This window comes from Rattus norvegicus, chromosome 2 (assembly GCF_021556685.1).
Source record: "Rattus norvegicus strain SHRSP/BbbUtx chromosome 2, alternate assembly SHRSP_T2T, whole genome shotgun sequence".
In the NCBI taxonomy this organism is placed as follows: domain Eukaryota; kingdom Metazoa; phylum Chordata; class Mammalia; order Rodentia; family Muridae; genus Rattus; species Rattus norvegicus.
Window position 1 is genome coordinate 186,514,694 of NC_141535.1, and position 21,864 is coordinate 186,536,557.

Here is a 21,864-nt window from a genome sequence, read left to right on the forward strand (position 1 = left end):
ACTCCAATGGTCTTTTTTTTTTTTTGGTTCTTTTTTTTCGGAGCTGGGGACCGAACCCAGGGCCTTGCGCTTCCTAGGTAAGCGCTCTACCACTGAGCTAAATCCCCAGCCCCTCCAATGGTCTTTAATTATTTTAGGCAAGACCCCCTAGAGACCTTGTACCCACTGCCAGTCATCCCCATTGTTCCCCATCTCCCCGGTCCAAGGAAAGCGCTCAAGTCAGTAACTGAAGTGTCTGTCTCTGTGGGCATCTTCAGACAGTTCACATGATGGAACCCATCACAGGTGGTCTGAGGTCATGACTAGCTGTTCCCTTAGCAGAGGGCTTGCAAGCTTCATCCAAGTGACAGCATCTACCAATAGTTCACCCCTTTTATGGTTGAGTAACATTATGCCATTATTCATTGATTAAGCAGCCAATATATATTTGGTTGTTTCAACCTTAAACTATTAGAGTGTATAAACAGTGATGCTATGAACATGTGTCACATGTAACACAGCCATGCTTCATTTCTCCTCACCCAGAGATGGAATGGAATGGCTGGGCCACATGCTGAGTCTGTAGTTATCTCTGGAAACGCTGCCACTGTGGCACTGGGGAGCAGTATGTGAAAAGTCCAGCATTCTTTGCTCTAATACCTGGTTTTTGGTCATCGCCATGTTGGTGGAAGTACTACGGCACTGCGGTTTTGACTAGTGTTTCTTTGATGGTCTATGACAATAACCATTTTTTTTATGTCCTTATTGGCTACCTGTCTGTCCTCTTCGGACGAATGCTCAGTCAGACCCTTTATTCTTTATTCTCCTCTTTCCTTTTGTGGAGCTTGGGATTGAACCTAGAGCCTCAAGCATGTCAGGCAACTACAGGGGATTGTATTTTATGACCTCCGTACACTTTTTAATTGTAACTGTGTTGTTTATACCACTGAATCGTAAGAGCTCTTTATATGTCTCAGAAAGAAATTCCTTATTAGATAGGTGGTTTGAAATAATCTTCTCCTGCCCTTGGGAGAGCTATTAATTTCCAATAGTGTCCTTTTAAGTTATTGAATTTAAACTCAAGCTTTGTTACACAAAAATAGATAAATGGATGGGTGGCCTACTAGGATGTAGAAAACACACGCTAAGTAAATAAACTGAGGAAATAAGGAAAAATAGTTGTTCTGGACACTTGCTGTAGGTGGGAAACAAATTTAGCTCTAAATCAACTAATAATTTATTTTAAATAGATGATTTGATCACAGAGATAAATCATAGTGTCTGTTTAAAAAAAAGTCAAAATGGTCATAATTACACCAATTTATTACCCAGATAATGAGTTTCCCCAAAGAGTCGTCATAGGATTCACTTAACGTCCTGAATGATGATCTCCTTCCCAAAGAAACCTGCATGGGTTACAGAGGTCTAGCCCTATTGTTTCCCCTTATGGCAGGCATCACGAACAAAGAACCCATAAGTAACAGTGAGCCTCCAGGGAGCCCAAAGCACTTAGTAGAGATTTGTTTGCTTGCATTGGCAGCTTTTGGTCTCTGAATCAACCCAGTTAGAAGATCTAGAAGGGAAAGATACTACACATAGCTTCAGCCGGCTTCTGGAACATGCTAGTAGGTCTGATCCGAGTATACTTGTACTGACAATTAAAGGTCAATCACAGGCTAGAGAGATGCTCAGTGGCTACGAGCCCTTACTGCTCTTACAGAGGACCTGGTTCTGTTTCCAGCACCCACACAGCAGCTCACAAATGTCTGCCACTCTAGTGCCATAGGATCTGATGCCCTCTTTTGGCCAACCTGGGTACCAGGCATACACATGGACACAAACATGCAGGCAAAACACACACATAATAAAAGCTGAAACATGCTTTAGCTGGTCTTTTGAGCTGAAGATAAAGTGATATTCTCTTGGAAAAAAAAAAAATAAAGGATCCAAACAACACTCTACATTTCATCAGAATGCCATATACTTTACTTAGAAGCAAGTCAAAAGAATACTCATTCAGAACCAAGTTTCTCTTCTGAAAACTATTTTGAATCTAGTGAATGCCAAGATAGACCACATGATCAAGGTCCACAGTTCTGTTTACAGCTGGGTCAGCATAAGAAATGGGTGTATGTGCAGACATGTTTCAGCCTAAACAAATCCTGTCCGAAAAATGAAAAAGCAGAAACAGACTTCAGCGGCACTCACGCTGTGGCCGGTAAACTAGAACCCTGCACCTAACCATCTTTACAAATGACGTTTCACTGGGGCAGGGCTGTGCCCATTGTTTGCACACTACCTATGACTGCTTCTGTTTACAGTGGCAGATCAGAATGTGAGTAGACACCCCATGGCTTACAAAGCCTATAACACTTACCATCTGGTCCTTCATAGAAAACTTTGCTAAATTCTACTCAGAGCAGTAAGACATCCATGTTGTGATAATGCAATTTAGCAAATAGCATAAAAAATACTTGTCCATTCTCCATAGCTCATCCAAACAAGGTCTGGATTGATAAAGAACAAGTCTGAAAGTCAGAGAGGCAGGGCTCTACCATCAGGCCACAGGAGTAACTTTAAAAAGATATTTTAAAAGACATCCCTAGGGATACTCACTTGACCATGTGTAAATTAACCACAGTAGTTACACAGGGGAACTGGAGCTCAGTCTTCTCGGAGGCCCTTAGACAGCTGAGGAATTTTGAGTTTTTCAAGTAGCAGGCCAAGTTGGAGTCAGACCAGAATTCAGTCAGAGAGTCTGAGAATTGGAGAGCTAGGAGTGAAGCCCAGGGCCGAGGTTCCTGCAGCCCCGGCTCAGTGGGTTCTGCAGAGCTAATGCTCTGGCAGTTTCTCCATGGAGACTCGTGGTCTTCACCAAACCCATTACCATGGGCCAAAGCCCGAGACTGACTGACATCCACATGCACGGTAGATAGTTCCCACCATGAGGATGTTTTGAAAACATCTGTTTAAAATGACATATTACAGTGACCCTCAGCTGTGAATGAAAAGCAGCTCACGTCCGGGAAGGATGCAGGACTTGCACTTACCTGCTGTTCAGAACTCCCAAGATTTCAAAGATGATAAGCTCGAACATGGTGCAGGAAAACGCAAAGGTCACGGAGAAGATCACCTGCACCACATACTGACGAACCTGTAAAAGCCACACGCATGCCATCATGTCCTTGCTGGAATTCCTTACTCTTCTGATGACAAGTCAGAAAACCTGTGTTGACTTCTGAGTCTTTAAAGAGGAACTTGGGTTAAATGATGGAAGCGGGCGGCACTTTCTAATCATGGCTGCCTCTTTCCAGAATCTTCTTGTGGTTGGGGAATTTAAAGCACAAAAGGATGAAATGACAGGGCCATGGGCAGTCCTTAGACTCCCGATGTCAATGATTAAAAGAAAACGGATCTGCATGCATGCTAATGTTAAAAGGAGTTCTTCAACACTGCAGTGCTCAGCTCTGGAACTTTCCAGAGATGCCTTACAGTGCTGAGCAGAATAGAACCTCTATAATTGTGGGCTCTTCCAGACAGCTCCCCAAACTCCTCGGGAGGTTTGATATAGACCATCTTAGGGGGCTGGAGAGATGGCTCAGTGGTTAAGAACACCCGACTGTTCTTCCAGAGGTCATGAGTTCAATTCCCAGCAACCACATGGTGGCTCACAACCATCTGTAAAGAGATCCGATGTCCTCGATATAGACCATCTTAGAAATGCCCCAAAGTGTCCAGTAACTAACTGGTGAAGCTTAAACTTGAAGGCTGGCAATTGTAAATTGAAATCGAAACTTCTGAGGTATTAGAAATTAAACTTCCTCCCAAAAAATGCATCTGTAATGGGTGAATGGCCTGAACATGCCTAAGGAATGACCTTCCTTGCTCTTAACCATGCGATTTCTCTTTTTGCTTTTAAATCACCTAAACTAGTATGGTCTGGTGGTGTGTGCCTGTAACGCCACCACTAGGGAGGTTGTAGCAGAAGGACTGCTGTGAGTTAGTGGTCAGCCTGAGCTACACAGCAAGTTCCAGGCCAGCCTGAGTCACACAGCAAGATCCTGTCTCAAAAATCCATGCTATAAGTTAGTAATAGACAGAGCAACCAATCTGTTAGTGAAGTCAGAACACCGTGTTTAGCTTTTCTTTTTAAGATTTATTTATTTTATGTATATGAGCACACTGTCACTATCTTCAGACACCAGAAGAGGGCATCGGATCCTATTACAGATGGTTGTGAGCCACCATGTGGTTGCTGGGATTTGAACTCAGGACCTCTGGAAGAGAAGTCAGTGCTCTTAACCACTGAGCCATTTCTCCAGCCCCCATGTGTAGTTTCATGATTGCACATCCATGACTGGCACAGGTTTTCTATTTGAGGAAGTGAACACATACTTTTTTTTAATGGAATCATTTTTCTTGTTCCATTATAACTGGTTTCTTCTCACCTCATAGTCCTTAAACAACTGGCGCATGAAGAAAAGCCACCCGAATCCAAAGAACAGTATCTAGGGCAGAAGAAAGAAAAAATGTCAAGATACATCTTCTTTTGACAAATGCCTTATAGAAACTCTTTTATGATAAAATGTCTGCTAACTAGACAGCTATTTTTAGAGATTAAAAATGAGATCCACTTTTATCATTGGAAAAAGATGCTTACACACTCTTAGAATTTTTAAATTATTCATTGTATAGAATGAGTTTTAAGGCAGACAAAAAAATGGAAATAAATATATTTTCCCATATTACAATGAAACCAGTTTATGGTCATTTGTGGTTCCAAATAAAAATTTAAATAGTTTTTTAGTATTTTTGTGAAGAATGAGATGGGGACTTTTGATTGGGATGGCATGAATCTCTCAATAGCTTTTGTCAGAACTGTCATTGTCACAATGTTAATTCTACTGATCTGTGAGCATGGGCCACCTTCCCATTTTCTGGTGTCTTTCTCAATCTCCTTCTTCAGAGACTGAAAGCTTTGTTGTGGAGCTCTTTCACTTCCTTGGTTATATTTATTCCCCGGGCACCTTATTTTCCTTAAAGCTACTGTGAATGCACCAGCGCCTGTGATCTCTTTCTCAGTGCATTTGTTCTTCATACATAGAAAAGTTATTGATTTGTACAAGTTGGTTCTGTATCCTGCCACTTTGCTGAAATATTAATCATTTCTAGAGTTCTGTGGTGGACTTTTTGGGATCACTTAAGTATATTTCATCTGCAGATAGAAATAGTTTGACTTCTTCTTTTCCTAATTATATCCCTTTAATTTTCTTCTCTTGCCTTATTGCTCCGGCTAATGCTTCTTGAACTATATTGAAAAAGAGTGGATGATGGGCAGTCCTAGTTCATTCCTGATTTTAGTGGGACTGCTTCATGTTTTTCTCCATTTAAGTGAAAGGGAAAATTGGCAAAAATGGGCTTTAGTCGTGAAGAGGTCAACACAGAAGGAAAGGGAGGGAGGAGGAATAAACAGCACTAAGGATTCTTGAGAAAGCCCTAAGGAAACACTATTTGATAATTACCTAATATTACACACAACACATAAGTGTATCAATCTACCCTCCCATGGATCCATCCTGTCCACCCATCTATCCACCTGCCCATCCATCCCATCCAACCACCCATCCTATCATTCATCCATCCATTCATCCATGTATCCAAATCCATCCATCCATCCATCCATGCATCCATCCATCTTACCATGCATCCATTCATGCATCCACGCATCCATGTATCCATCCATCCATCCATCCATCCATCCATCCATCCATCCATGTAAAATATAGTTATGCCATTGGGCTAACAATGCTCCCCTCAAGAGCCATGGACTATCTAACAAAAACCTAGTACCAGGCATGAGAAACCTCTTTTTTGAGCTGTAGGTCAGGAAAACTCAGAAGACTCCCTAAACATACAGGCTATTGTTGTTGCCTTTGGTAAGAACCACGCACTTTGAACTTGGAAGATCTGATCTGGATCTGATCTGAAAGCTTCATCCCTGAGGTAACTTTTACAATACCATAAGTACAATGAAAACTGCCAAGGGAGAAAAGCAACCAATAGTCCTACCCAGCTGTGATGCCTATGAACCAAGACAATGGCCAGCATGGCACAATACCCCTAAAGTTCAAAAGAGGCACTCATATGTTGGTGGTAACCAACAGCTGTCTGATTGGACTTGAGGCCCAAACAAGAGGAGGGAAATCAAGCCTGGTATGGTAAACCCAGCCGACCACCTAGGGCTAGTGACCCCTGGACCTTAGAGGAAACCCTGCTCCCACCACTTTACTAGACCAATACAATTAATCCCTAACTGCGTTCTAAAAACTTATCATTACACCCACAGTGATATCAGCGCGGCTCGCCTCCATCATAAAAGAAGCTTCTCTTTAAAGAAGATGGAGATCATCACGGAAAATCACACCTGGTCAGAATCCAGACAGCGCTGATGGGTGCCTGGCCCTAGTGGATGCACTAGTCTTTTTCATGTGTCTCTTTCAGTCAGCTTTCTTAGCATCTCCATTTTCCTGCCTAATCTATAGAAAGTGGTTGCCTCCTTGCTGTAAAGACAAGATCAAAGGGCATTACATTTGACAGCTTTTACATAAACTGGCTTCAGAGACAAAGCCCATGACAGCTGTCAACGTGGCTTTTCCAAAATTACCCACCTACACACACACACACACACACTGAAGAAACCAAACTCCTCTTTCCTCCTTGTATCATACTATCTGGGATGTTTATTTTTTTATTTTTTTTTGTTCTTTTTTTTTTTTTTTTTTCGGAGCTGGGGACCGAACCCAGGGCCTTGCACTTCCTAGGCAAGCGCTCTACCACTGAGCTAAATCCCCCGACCTATCTGGGATGTTTATAAATCAAGTTCTTTTGTGCCCTTCACAGTGACTGCAGCAGACGAGCAGGAACCACCCCACCACTTGTGCCCTTGCTGCCAAGCAAACATGTGCTGAAGGCTCGACTTGTCCGGTTCTGCAGCACATGATCTTTCTCACTGAGATGTCTGTGGTCCTTGACAGCAGCCTCTCTCCAGCCCTCCCCCAGCAGTCCCACAGGTCTTCATGCATGCACTGCTCCCTCTGGAAGCCTTTCCTAGCCTCCTGACTAAAGGCGTTCTTTCTGGATAATCCCGTTTGTCTTTCCTTCCTAAGGTGCTGACCACATAGTTGTGATGCCAAATGAAGTATGGTTACACAAGATAAGGACTGTGCTGGTTGGTGGCTCTTTGTACATACTCCTTATGCAACGTCTGTAGTATTGCCATGTGTGATACTAGCCACTGGAAAATTCAACGGTAAGACAGCTGTCATCCTTAAAGAGCTTACAGCACGGTGGTGAAGACACTAAATAAATAATGTAATATTGATGAGGGATGGAGGGGCATGAGCCTGGTACTGTAAAACATACAACAGAGGGAGACCAAACCCATCTCCATAGGGCTGCTAGGCTTTCTACAGATGATACTTATGAAGGCTGCAATTTGAGGCAAAACCCTAATATTGTGTGCAGATTTGGAGAGCACTGCATTTTTTTCTAAAGAGGTTCAAAAGCTTTTAATCATTAAAATATCAAAAAGTGTTCTCTTAAAGAATAAGAGTCAGATGAGTAAAAGACAAAGGTGATGGGGACAGAAGAACAGGGCTCTCGAGACAGCAAAGATCACGAACAAAGGCGGGTGTTTAAGATGTTGGCCCACACTGGCAACTGCATAGCTGGGAGGTCCAGAAAACAGTGTTTATTAAGGAGAGTTTGACAACAAGAATAGAGAGGAGAAGCAGTAACTGGTTACTCAGAGTCCAGCACACCACCCAAGGAGCTTTAACTATTCTGGAAAAATGAGGGTCACTGAGGTCGGAAACGACATGGTAAGATTTGTTCCATATAACCACTATGGTGATTTGTGGGGGCTATAGGAGATCTTTGGGGGAACTCACACAAGGATGAGAAAACCCTGAGTTAACACTGGTACAGAAGAGGGGCCATAGGCTTGAGAACTATTTTAGAAGGTAAAATCAGCAGATGTCAAGGATGATAAGGTCCAACAGAAATGGGATCTGCGGCAAGAGAAACAAACAGAAATTAGGTTTGTCTGATGAGATAGGGAATGGGAGAAGAGAGAGAAAAGGATAGCTTTAAAGTGTTATCAGGTGCTTATGACAGGCAGCCATGAGGAAAGGTGTCAAGTTGGGCACTTAGGAATGGGAGAGGTATGTATGGTCAGATTTGTAACTTAGTGAAAACCAAAACAAAACAAAACAAAAAAAAACCAACCAAGATAAAAAGGATGAGACCTCAGACCAAAAATAAACAAGCAAACAAACAAAAAACAAACCAGTTTGGATGGTGATATAGATATGGACACAGGGTCAACTATATATATAGCTTTAATGAGTTCTCGCATGCCCCACTGAAAGGACTTTTAAATCCCAACTGCACATGAACAAGCAATTGTAGTTGGTGTGGTTATCCAAGCGAGCAGTGGGGCTGCTCAGGAAGCAAAGCAGGAAGATCCCCTGTGCCCAGAAGTGTGAGGTCAGCCTTGGGCAACATAGTAAGATCCTGTCTTAAAAAACAAAAGGAAAGAGAAAAGAAAGAAAATTGGAGTATTTATTATATCCAGGATAAATATGAACTCTTGCAATACTACAAAAGGAAAAAACAACTTCAAAATCTTTTCAAATACACTGGAACATGCATGGCTTGTTTTCAAAAATGAACAGTTTTACAACTGTGCAAAGTAGACCCTTGACCTTGGACTCAGTGTACTGTGGGGACTCTGGAACTGATAGGACTTAATAGCTGAACTGTCGGCTCAGCACAGGTAGGTGACAGTTGCTTTTGTGAAGTGACTTCAAGGTTGGAAGGTTAGATAAAAAAAAACAAACAAAAACCAACAAAACAAAACAAAACACTGGTTGGCAGAGCAGTTATCAAGAGTTAACTGGGAGAGCCTCCTTTCTGGTTATCTACCCCTGCTTGCCGTTGCCGTTCATTAGCCAACACTTATCAGTGACTAGTATGTGCCAGGTGATAGAGACAGGTTGATGACTGCTGCTCTCATAGGCCAACAACCTATGAAAGAGATAGCGAGTAACTACAAGACAGTATCCAGCCCACAAGGGACATGAGTGAAGGACAGTATGGTAACATGAAGAGAAACATCGGCCTAACCTGTCCTGGAAGAAGTATTTGGATATCCAAGCTGAATTCTGAGGGCTGAGCAGCAGTTGGCCAGGAGGAAGGGAAGGTATGATGGGGAGGATCCCAGACAAAGATACTGTGGAAATTTGGAGACACATGGCATAGCCAGGTTAAGAAATGAAAAGAAGTTTAGGAAGTCTATACTGTATAAAAAACAAAATGAGGACACAGTGAGCGAGGCACAAGGCTAAAGAGGTAAAGTCAGGGTCCTAATGTAAGTGGCTGTGTAAGACATATTAAAGACTTTGTGCTTTATTCTGTGGCATGGTGAGCAAAAATGTCAGAGCAATAAGTTTTATAAAATTTAATTTCATGTATTACTTGTGTGCGCGTGCACATGCACTTGCAAGTAGAAGACAGAGGACAACTTCGGCAGCAAGTGCCTTTACCGGCCTCGTCATCTCACTGGCCCGAGGTGATAGGTTTTGATATGAAGCCTCTGATTTCGTTCCAAATAAACTTTTCGATTCACACAGAACAGGAAAAATGGTGTGTGTGTTGCTTTCCAGTTAACCCATTTCCCTAGGGAGGTGCTTCTGTTAAACTAAGACTCCTAGGTCTCCATTCTTTGCCACCAACTGGGTCAGATGCTAGGGAACACAGGAGAGAGTAAGAAAGACACTACCTTGGGTTTCGTGGGGAAGGAAGATAAAACAGACATGAGAAAGAAAGTGGCCCAACTGAAAGGCCACCTTAGTTATTGATAGGGGTCAAGTTACACTTCCCTGTGGTGACATTTTCATTTCATTAATACCTTGATGATAACGTAGCCCCCAAACACCAGGACAGGGAACAATGGACACAAAGGATTGCGTGGGTTTTAGATTTTAGCACTTTGGCTGGTTAACTTTATTATTTCATGTGGATATACTTGTAAAAGTTAAGAGTTATAAATGTAAGGCATAAGAGATTAGAAAGCCATATTCTTGGGTTAACTTTTGAATTATGCCTCACATTAATTTCACAGGCAAAAGTACACAACAATTTTCTACTTACAACCTTCTTTCTTTGTACTCTTAAGGTGCTGTGAATGGACATTTATATTTTTCTGTGGAAAAAAAAAACCACTTACAACTTAAATATTTATTTTTCTTGAATTGGTACTAAGGCTGAAAGCCCCTCTGGGTCGTTATCAAGGACAACAGGGAGGTGTAGAGAGGTTTTAAGCAGAAGGCAGGGTGTCCAGAATTTTGTGTATTTACACACTTGAAAACTATGCTGGCCACAGAAGCAATCCCATGTCCCTGAAAGATAATAATTTTGAAAAAGGAAAAATAGTTATTGTATTAGAGTGGTGAAATGAATTGGCTTTTCCCCGTTTCATATTTTCTCAAGTGTTGTTAGCGACGTTTTCAAGCGGTGAGGGCAATGCTCCGCCGTGGGAGGCATTAGGATGCAGCCGTACAGACCCTAAATCCAAGGATGTACCCTAATTACGTCCCTGAAAGGAACTGTCTCTTCCACTTGCCATTTGGATGCGATGAACAGAAAATCTTTTACTGGGAAGATGTGGGGTGAGAGCAATAATCAGAGGAAGCTTCTGCAGCTGTTCCTACTCAACCATTATTTAGTGAGTGCTTGCTTTTAAAGGTGGGTACCCGGGCTATGGACATAAATACGCACATGATTATCAGCGATACTATAAACACTGGGGGAAACCCTCAAGAGACACGAATGATAGGAAAACCAAGAGGCTCACTGGACGGAGCTAGCAGGACTTGCCAATGGATTATATTCCCTAGGTTTTGTTTAATGGTAGATGCCTACTGTAGAACGGAGGTGTCTAAGTGAGAAGAAACGAAATTCTGACCGCGAGCTGTAAAGAGTGAACAGCAAGCAGAGGATGAAGGATGAGGTGTCACTGCACAAAGAAAAGCTCAGACTTGGACCTCACGGAGGCAAACATGTCGGCACCCGGATCCAGCAAAACCCATACCCGTCCCAGTACTCAGCTCTAGTTGGCACGCTGCCATGGGCCTCCCGCCGGGAGCCAAGCTTCTTCAGACTCCATGGTCCACGGAGCTGCCTGGAAGCCTGGGGGCGAATGGCACTCCCGCATGGCACCGGCTCAGCGCTGGGGCCAGGCAGGCCCTTCCTCCCCAGAGTCTGGGGACTCACGCTAGGTGAGTGACAGGGCCACACGTCAGCCCTCATCACACCGGGCAAGGATCTTGCTGGATAAATCCAGGTTCTCCCTAGTCCGCGAGTGCGGGCGGCGGCTCACCTGGGAGGTGATCATGATGCTGGAGTCGATCAAGAAGCTCATGGCGAAGCCTCGGGAGGCCCATGCCCAGCTGTCTACACCTCAGAGAAGCCAGCCGCTTGTTAAGACCTGTCCACTTGCTGTGTTAGGCGGCCTTCGCCCCAGCCATCCGAGCTGGCCTGGCGCGCACTACGTCATCAGAATGCGCCCCAGCCAGCCAATCAGCGGTCGCATTCTCCGTTTGCTCAGCAGGTGAGGGTGGGCAGGGTTGGAAGCTGCTGGGTAGACTTTAAAGCTCAAAGCAGATGTGTCTTTTTAATAGGCAGAAGGAGGTGAGGAGAGGTAACATTTGCTTTAAGTTGTACTGCCATTAAATATAATGATCATAGCTAAAAACACTGGGCTGAGAGTTGCGCGATACCGTGAGAAACATCCCCAGGACTGCAAAAAGTAAAAATAAGTTAACGTAATGAGTTAGGCTTTAAGTCAAACAGTGTGTTGTAAAATATTACATATTTTACTTGGTTTAAAAAGCAGTGTGACATCTATAAGTGAAAGGATGGTGGGCAGGAAGCTGAGTCTTCTCAAATATAGCTAAATAAATTTCTGATATGACAACATCACAACCATGCCATTTGTAAGAGTGTGTACTCATTGGACGCTAATGAGACCACCATTATAGTTTGGCGCTTTTGGGTGTGGAGTATTAGGTCAAAGGACTGGAAGTTGCATGAAGACAAATTTTAATTCAAAATAATAATTATGTAGGAGTCTGGAAGTGGGCTATTGTTAGAAAGTAGTTTCCCCCTTCCCAACACAGTCTGTGTGGCTGTGGCTCAAATACAAAGTGAAATTAGATTATTTTCCCATTAGATACTCAAGTTATGAAGGTTTAATATACTACAGTGGGACTTTTTTTTTTTTTCCCATTAGAACCCTTATTGTAAAGACTAGTTAATTTGTGGTCTCCTAGTCAAGGAAACTGGCTCCAGCTTGGGCAATAACCCTGGATAGGAGGGGCTGCAATCAAGGCCTAGAACGGTGCAAGTGTGTGTGTGTGTGTGTGTGTGTGTGTGTGTGTGTGTGTGTGTGTGTGTGTGTGTTGCAGGGGATGCTAGTCTAAAATCTGAGCGTTCAGATTGCAATATAAACAAACAAGAACCTTCCCAGAGGTTGCCACACATAAAAATTGCACGTCCTTTGATCTGGAGTCTGTCTTACCAAGCAGCCTGTCCTAGTTAGGGCTGAAACACTAGGACTGAAAACAAACTTGGGGAGGAAAGGGTTTATTTCAACTCATACTTTCATATTGTAATTCATCTTTGAGGGAAGTCAGGAGAGGAGCTCACAGGGTAGGGACCTTGAAGCAGGAGCTGATGCAGAGGCCATGGAGGGGTGCTGCTTGCTGGCTTACGTGTGGCTTGCTCAGCCTGTTGTTTCTTTAAAATAGAGCCCAAGATCACTAACTCAGGCATGGCAACACTCACAATAGGCTGGTCCCTCGATCATCAATCACCAAGAAAGTGCTCTACAAGTTTGCTTACAGCCCAATCTTACGGAGGCATTTTCTCAAATGAGTTACCTTCTTAGGTAACTTTAGCTTGTGTCAAGTTGACATACAATTAGACAGCACACAGCCCAAACTACCTTTCAGATACCCAATCCCTGTCCCAGAGTACCAGGGAGCTGTGGAGGCTGCCTTACCATGAGAGTCTCAAACTACAGAAATCTGTTTCTGGTCCCATCTATCAAGGAAGCAGATAGCTGCCCACAATGTGGCACTTAACTGTCATTCGAAGCTGTGGATACTGTAGAATACTGGGGGGAAGTATTGTGTAGTGTCCATGCTTCACTAATTTGATCTATATGATTTGTGAACAAAAGGAAGCACGCACAGAGATGAAATTTAAAATTGAATACGTAAGTTGAGATTGGTAAGTCAAAGAGACAACAGGGATTGTTTTGAGCATCTGGTCACCTGTCCCTGTGCCTGGATGGAACTGAAAGTACTTCCTGCTCTTAAGACTAACCACCTTTCTAGGAAGATGGATGTCAGCTCGACATTCACTCATTTTGGATAAGTACCTACCTTATCCTGGCTTGGGATTTAACATCATGACTTTGGCAAGACGATCAGACAGGAATGCAATTCTGGGGTATTTTAAAGTCTGAGATACTTAATATTTGGTATCCTGATATATAACCACACCTATACACTTTTCATTTTCATTAACTCATTAACATTCCAACACATTATGGTCATGCCATGATTGAATTAGTTACCTCTGTGGGGAGGGGAAAGTGTTCATATGTATGTGTGCACATGTAGGGACCACAGGTAAACAATGAGTGCCTTCCTGCACCTTCCTCCAATGTTCTTTGTTTTATGTTTTGACAGCATCTTCCAGTGAACCTGGAGTTTTCCTACTTGGGAAGACTTGCTGCTCAGCAAGTCCCAGAGATCCTTCTGTCTCCATTTCTTTAACATTGGGATTACAGTTATGTGCTGCCCTGCTTGGCATTTTTACTAGAATACAGGGGACCAGAGCCCTGTTTGGCAGGCTCTCATGAATAGTAGTTTACTGCTGAGTCCTCTGCTTAGTTCCTCAATCCACATAGTTGATGCTTTTGAACTGTTTGCTATCATACAATTGCATGATAGAAGAATTTACTTTTTATTGTTAATGCATGTGTGTGCATATATGCATATGTATGTGTACATAAATAACCTTAAATATTGTCCTCGGAAACTCCATCCATCTTTTTTTGAGAAAATGTTTCTCATTGGCCTGGAGCTTACCAATTAGTCTAGACTGGCAGGCTACTGAGCCCGGGGGAATCCCTCTGTCTCCACATCCCAGCACTGGGATTACAGGTGTGCCTTGCAATGCAGGCACTTTACCGACTGATGTCTCTTTCCACCCTCTGCACAGTAGAGAAGATGAACCACAAGTAATATTTATCCAAACGTTCAACTTCCTTTAAGCAAGGGACTTTTAATATATGTGTTTCAAAATCCCGGACACACGCTAAGCTCCTTCAGCTAGCTCCTGTGACAGTTGCATTGAGATTGGTGAACTGTGGGGGACAGTTGATTCTCACTGAATCTAATTTCGCCTTTGAGGGGACTAGGGAACTGGGGAAAAGTATACACAGAAGTTTCTTCCCTTCTTGTAACTCTCCTCAAAGTCTGCCACTTCAATTACGTTCTGTCTTGGTCGTTAGTAACCTGGAGTGATTGGCAGGCTGAGTTCCCAGACTATTCAAGGGCCACTTAGCGAAGCAAAGCAAATCTCAACCATTCATGCCTGGTTTGGCTCTTGATGTAGCTGTGGAGGATCAACTTCCTTAAATTTTGTGGCTTGGTCTGAAAGTCCAAGACTTAAGAAAACGTCGACTTAACATTTCACGACATTTTCATTAATTCAAATCTGTAAATTGCATTCAGGTTTTCTGTGGTTTTGTCCTCTACCAGTTGCCCAGGACTGAGGGAGTGTGGTCAAGTCTCTCAGAACTACTGCTTTCTTGTTCATATTTCTAAAGGCTTCCTAATTTGATGCCATTTTTTAAGTGTAAATGATTCATATTGTCTTTATATCAGTGAAGATTAGCCTTTGTTTTGTTCTTATGATCCTGGCCTATTATTTTGTGTCTTTTGTGTATTTGGAGTTCAGACTTTGTGTCTTGATTTTCATTTCTCCTTAGACCATTAGAAAGCACAGTATTTGCTTTAAAGTAGCAGAGCTAATCCCATGTTTTCTCTGTGCTAACAGAATCAAGCTGTTGTGAGAAGGAGACGGGGCCCTTCTGCTTTCTCATGTTTGTCCTTCCCATTAATCCCCCCAGTCACGGTTCCTAAGTTCATATAATCGAGGACTTTAAACCTTTAAAAACTATGTATTAAGAATTAAAATGTAAGCTGGGCAGTGGTGGAACACACCTTTAATCCCGGCACTCAAGAGGCAGAGGAAGGCCAGGACAGCAGGGATCCACAAGAAACCCTATCTCAAAAAACAAAACAAAACAAAACAAAACAAAACAAAAAACAAAACAAAACAAAACAATATACAAGTTATAGCTTGTAACTATACTTACAATGATTACATTTGATTCATCCTATGCTTAAATTATCAATGGCTTCTTGCACACTTGGCCTCTGTGAATGTTTTCACATTTCCTTTATCTTTTAGCCTGAGTAAATAATGAAATAAAATTTTTCCTTTGGAGATGGCTTTACAGTTATTTTATTATTTTGTACAGTTGAGAGTGCCTTTTGTTTGCGTGCTTATTCCTTAAATTCATTTGTTCATTCGTTTTGTATGTGCCCACCTGTGTGTTAGTGTCATGTGTGCCTGTGGCAGTCAGAGGACAACTGGCAGGAATCAGTTGTGTCCTTCCCCCATGTTGGCCTGGGGTTTGAACTTAGGTTATCAAACTTGGTGGCAAATGCCTTTACCCACTGAGCCATCTTCCTGGCCAGAGAGTACCTTCTAATTGCATTGAGTCCTGAGGGAAATTTTACCTATTCGGAGTTCTTGAGTTCTATTTTCATTCTCAGTGTCCTCGAGACATCCCATTAGATCTTACAATGTAATATCATCATGAAGAAGTCATGCAGATATTTTCTGTTTTCCTGGTAACTAATCCTGTTATTTCTAGTTTATTCTCTCCCAGTATTTGGAGCAGTCTGAAGGAAATGGCCAATAGAACATGGCACAGGAGATGGTATATGACTTCAGAGGCTAGGATCTTCACAAAAGATGTTGGGGATCCCTCCTTGATCTTTTGGGTCACTTGCTCTGGGGTAATCAGTCACCTCATGGAGAGCCCGAGTGGAGGGAACCAATTTGCCAGCATCAACATACTTTCCAGGTAGCCACTTGAGTGAGGGGATTCCACTGTATCAGTCAAGTCTTTGAGAACCCCAGGTCTGGTCAATACTGGATTGTAACCTCATGAGACATCTCTGGGTTGCTCCAGATCTGACCCTTAAGACTCATTCAAGCCACTATATTTTAGAGTGATTATTATATAGTAATATATAATATATGCCACCACGAGCAATATTTTTAGTGCACATTTGTGTGGAATTATCTGGGGATCTATTACATAGCCTTGAGTTTTGTTCCTTTACTACTCACTAGAGCAAACACTGGTTTTTTTTTTTTGTTGTTGTTGTTATTGTTACAGACTTACTTAACCTCATTGTATCAGTCTCTGCAAACAAATCATGATCAGTACAGTAACATAAATCTCGACATCTCAGTGGATTTATACAAGAAAGGGTTAGTATTTGTTTTAGGCAAAGTCCAGAAGTTCAGCTACGGAGGTTTGTAGACAGAGAGCCCTCTCATCTCCAGTTGTACAAAGATATCTCCCTAAGGTGGCTTCCAAAGTTACCTTGATGACAGAATCTTTACCATGATGGCTTCATTCTTCAGTATGTGACCGCCAAGGCTTCTGTGAGGACACTCAGAAATGTATATTTATTTATGACAAAGGAAACCTGCTTTCTTGCAAGCCTGAAAACTTGGGACCTTTAGGGAACCACTTTCTCAGACATATCCTTAGCTAGTGCTAACCTGCTCTGTTGCTGTGGAGAGCTTGGCCAGTTAGCTCATTCCTGACCTGTGTGGTATTCAAAGTTGATTCAATTCTTCATCAAAAGTAACTATGTTTCAAGTATGAATATGCAGTGATATGTAAGATAAAATGCTTGCCCCAGTAAATTAAAACAATTTTTAAAAATTGACACGTATTTATTAAATGTGGATGTATATTCTCTCTCTCTCTCTCTCTCTCTCTCTCTCTCTCTCTCTCTCTCTCTCTCTGTGTGTGTGTGTGTGTGTGTGTGTGTGTGTGTGTGTGTGTGTGTGGGCACATGCACATACCATGGCATGCATGCTTGTAGAGGTCAGAGGACAACCTGTTCCTCTACCACGTGTGTCCTGGAGATCAAATGCAGGTCCTTAGCCTTGATGGCAAGTGCCTTTACCCACTGAGCCATCTCTCCAGCCCCAATAAAACATTCTGAAAAGTAAAAAACAAACAAACAAACAAACAAAACCAGAAGGGTTCATGGGTATCAGGGGTCTGAAAAGCAAGTAGCAGCAAACTTTATCTTAGAATTTGTGAGATTTCATAAACAAGACACAGATCTGAAACCATGTAGGGTTAGGGTTAAGGTTGGTTAGGGTTAGGGTTAGGGTTAGGGTTAGGGTTAGGGTTAGGGTTGGTTAGGGTTAGGGTTAGGGTTAGGGTTAGGGTTAGGGTTAGGGTTGGTTAGGGTTAGGGTTAGGGTTAGGGTTGGTTAGGGTTAGGGTTAGGGTTAGGGTTGGTTAGGGTTAGGGTTAGGGTTGGTTAGGGTTAGGGTTAGGGTTAGGGTTAGGGTTAGGGTTGGTTAGGGTTAGGGTTAGGGTTAGGGTTAGGTTTGGTTAGGGTTAGGGTTAGGGTTAGGGTTAGGGTTGGTTAGGGTTAGGGTTAGGGTTAGGGTTAGGGTTAGGGTTAGGGTTAGGGTTAGGGTTGGTTAGGGTTAGGGTTAGGGTTAGTTCCATCAGACTAAGGCAAATGTATACAGAGATGTGGGAGATGAGGCTTCAAGGTGGTACATTCATGTAGGATTGTTGTAGGCAAGAAATGGAAGTGATCTGGGGCTATGTTAAATGTAAAGAAAAAAGAGAAGGAGGAGGAGATGGAGACAGATGAGAAGGAGAAGGAAGAGAGGAAGGAGGAGGAAGAAGAGGAAGAGTAAGAGGAAGAGGAGAGGGAGGAGAGGGAGGAGGAGGAAGAGGAAGAGGAGGAGGAGAGGAAGAGAGGGAGGAGGAGGAAGAGGAGGAGGAGGAGAGGGAGGGAGAGGAAGAGGAGGAGGGTTAGGGTTAGGGTTAGGGTTAGGGTTAGGGTTGGTTAGGGTTAGGGTTAGGGTTAGGGTTAGGGTTAGGGTTAGGGTTAGGGTTAGGGTTGGTTAGGGTTAGGGTTGGTTAGGGTTAGGGTTAGGGTTAGGGTTAGGGTTAGGGTTAGGGTTAGGGTTGGTTAGGGTTAGGGTTAGGGTTAGGGTTAGGGTTGGTTAGGGTTAGGGTTAGGGTTAGGGTTGGTTAGGGTTAGGGTTAGGGTTAGGGTTGGTTAGGGTTAGGGTTAGGGTTAGGGTTAGGGTTAGGGTTGGTTAGGGTTAGGGTTAGGGTTGGTTAGGGTTAGGGTTAGGGTTAGGGTTAGGGTTAGGGTTAGGGTTAGGCTTGGTTAGGGTTAGGGTTAGGGTTAGGGTTGGTTAGGGTTAGGGTTAGGGTTAGGGTTAGGGTTAGGGTTAGGGTTAGGGTTGGTTAGGGTTAGGGTTGGTTAGGGTTAGGGTTAGGGTTAGGGTTAGGGTTAGGGTTAGGGTTAGGGTTAGGGTTAGGGTTGGTTAGGGTTAGGGTTAGGGTTAGGGTTGGTTAGGGTTAGGGTTAGGGTTAGGGTTAGGGTTGGTTAGGGTTAGGGTTAGGGTTAGGGTTGGTTAGGTTTAGGGTTAGGGTTAGGGTTGGTTAGGGTTAGGGTTAGGGTTAGGGTTAGGGTTAGGGTTAGGGTTAGGGTTGGTTAGGGTTAGGGTTAGGGTTGGTTAGGGTTAGGGTTAGGGTTAGGGTTAGGGTTAGGGTTAGGGTTAGGGTTGGTTAGGGTTAGGGTTAGGCTTGGTTAGGGTTAGGGTTAGGGTTAGGGTTAGGGTTAGGGTTAGGTTTAGGGTTGGTTAGGGTTAGGGTTAGGCTTGGTTAGGGTTAGGGTTAGGGTTAGGGTTGGTTAGGGTTAGGGTTAGGGTTAGGGTTAGGGTTAGGGTTAGGGTTAGGGTTTCTTAGGGTTAGGGTTAGGGTTAGGGTTAGGGTTAGGGTTAGGGTTGGTTAGGGTTAGGGTTAGGGTTGGTTAGGGTTAGGGTTAGGGTTAGTGTTAGGGTTAGGCTTGGTTAGGGTTAGGGTTAGGGTTAGGGTTGGTTAGGGTTAGGGTTCGGGTTAGGGTTAGGGTTAGGGTTAGGGTTGGTTAGGGTTAGGGTTAGGCTTGGTTAGGGTTAGGGTTAGGGTTAGGGTTGGTTAGGGTTAGGTTTAGGGTTAGTTCCATCAGACTAAGGCAAATGTATAGGGTTAGGGTTAGGGTTAGGGTTAGGGTTGGTTAGGGTTAGGGTTAGGGTTAGGGTTAGGGTTAGGGTTAGGCTTGGTTAGGGTTAGGGTTAGGGTTAGGGTTGGTTAGGGTTAGGGTTAGGGTTAGGGTTAGGGTTAGGGTTAGGGTTAGGGTTGGTTAGGGTTAGGGTTAGGCTTGGTTAGGGTTAGGGTTAGGGTTAGGGTTGCTTAGAGTTAGGGTTAGGGTTAGTTCCATCAGACTAAGGCAAATGTATACAGAGATGTGGGAGATGAGTTAGGGTTAGGGTTAGGGTTAGGGTTAGGTTTAGGGTTGGTTAGGGTTAGGGTTAGGGTTAGGGTTGGTTAGGGTTAGGGTTAGGGTTAGGGTTAGGGTTAGGGTTAGGGTTAGGGTTAGGGTTGGTTAGGGTTAGGGTTAGGGTTAGTTCCATCAGACTAAGGCAAATGTATACAGAGATGTGGGAGATGAGGCTTCAAGGTGGTACATTCATGTAGGATTGTTGTAGGCAAGAAATGGAAGTGATCTGGGGCTATGTTAAATGTAAAGAAAAAAGAGAAGGAGGAGGAGATGGAGACAGATGAGAAGGAGAAGGAAGAGAGGAAGGAGGAGGAAGAAGAGGAAGAGTAAGAGGAAGAGGAGAGGGAGGAGAGGGAGGAGGAGGAAGAGGTAGAGGAGGAGGAGAGGAAGAGAGGGAGGAGGAGGAAGAGGAGGAGGAGGAGAGGGAGGGAGAGGAAGAGGAGGAGGGGGAGGAGAGGGAAGAGAGGGAGGAGGAGGAAGAGGAGGAAGCAGACGAGGAGGAGAGATGACAATGAAAATGATGTTGATGACAACTTCAGGGACAGCTCCACAAATTGAAAGAACCATAGTCTGAGAAAAGAATGAAGTATTTCCTGGAGGTCTAGATGTTCAAGGGCTTGTGCCATCATGAATAAATTCCAACCAATTTTTAGTTTCTGTTATTCCACATACAAGTGACATTCTAGGGCCTGTGCCTGATTGACCCAGTGGACCCCAAAAGCTGTCCTCCACCAAGGAGACCAACTAAGAATCCAAGAGAGGCTAGAGAGACGGCTCAGCACTCAATAGCACTGGTTCCTCTTCTAGAGAACCTGTTAGGTTCTCAGCACCACATGGAGGCTCTCGTTCCCAGGGGATCCGATGACCTCTTCTGCCCTCCTCAGGCACTTGTATGCACACAGTGCAGATGCACATGCAGGCGAAACACCCATACACATACAACAAAGGAGGAAAAAAAAGAATCCACCAAGTCTACAATCCAACTGCAGGAGGATGTTTCCTATGGATAAACTGAGCTGTTGTCTAAGAAGGGGGTTTGGGCAGGTAAAAAGAGACATTTTCTAAAGTGAGGAGGCCCAAGCCATAAAGGGCTTTGTCGATCATGGTAGGGAATGCAGAATTACTAAAGAGTTTTGGGAGGAGAGGAGACATGATGAATCCTAGGCGGAAGCTTATGACTAATTTAACCTGAGTATAATTTGTTTTCATCTTAACAAACCAATGTATCTCACGGGCGAACACGAGAGTACATGCTCTTCTTTTACTTCTTTCCGTGGGCCAACCAGGCGTGCCCTTTGGTTTTCCCCCGAGGTCTGCTAGAGTAGGAGAGGAAACGTCCTGAGCAAATAAATCTCTGACCGGGAGTGTCTGCTCTGCCTGAGTCATATTCTCCCTTGGTTCACCTAGAAGCATCCTGGGTCTGTTGAGCAAGTCACTTGCTGAGTTTTTAAGGAGTTTGTAAGCCAGTTCTTCAGTTCGTTCACAACTACATTGTATAAACGTTGCATAAACATGGAGCAGAAGGTGACGTGTACTCAAAGCTTAGCATTTCCCAGTATGCTATTCATTTTTAGCACACGAGTCAGCTTTTTATCACTGTAACAAATACTGGACCCAGGCTTTGAGGAAAGAAAAGCTGTGCTAAATGTAGCAGATCAATAGCTTGGCCTTTGTGCGGGTCCCCAAACAACTGGAGTGGGGGCTTACCCTGACTCCATTGTCTGCCTCTTCCCCTGCTGGGCTGCCTTGTTTGGCCTCAGTGGGAGAGGATGTGCCTAGTCCTGCAGTGACTTGTTGTGCCAGGGTGGGTTGATATTGGGGGGTGGAGGGGACCTCCTCCTGTCTCACAGGTGTAGGGGAGAGGTACTGGAGGAGGGGTTCAGTGAGTGGGGACTAGGAAGAGGGGTTGGCTTCAATTGGGATGTAAAGTGAATGCATGCATGCATGAATGAATGAATGATAAGAAATGAAAAGTAGCACTATTCAGTTTGGGAGGTCTAATGGCAAAGCACTTGTGTCAGCTCAACTCTGGTGAGGGCTCTATGGTAGATGGCAGACAGTAAAGACTTACGGTGAGC

General features: G+C 43.7%; 1 protein-coding gene across 1 annotated transcript in view; it reads right to left on the reverse strand.

Annotated features, from left to right (window-relative positions):
• Window positions 1–11,559, reverse strand: part of Gphra (golgi pH regulator A) — a 37,036-nt gene extending 25,477 nt beyond the window's left edge. The window contains 3 exon segments of the mRNA NM_001139486.1: window positions 3,030–3,133; window positions 4,428–4,487; window positions 11,420–11,559. Coding sequence (NP_001132958.1) covers window positions 3,030–3,133; window positions 4,428–4,487; window positions 11,420–11,461 — 206 coding nt within the window. The 5' untranslated portion in view covers window positions 11,462–11,559.
• Between the last annotated feature and the right edge of the window lie 10,305 nt (window positions 11,560–21,864).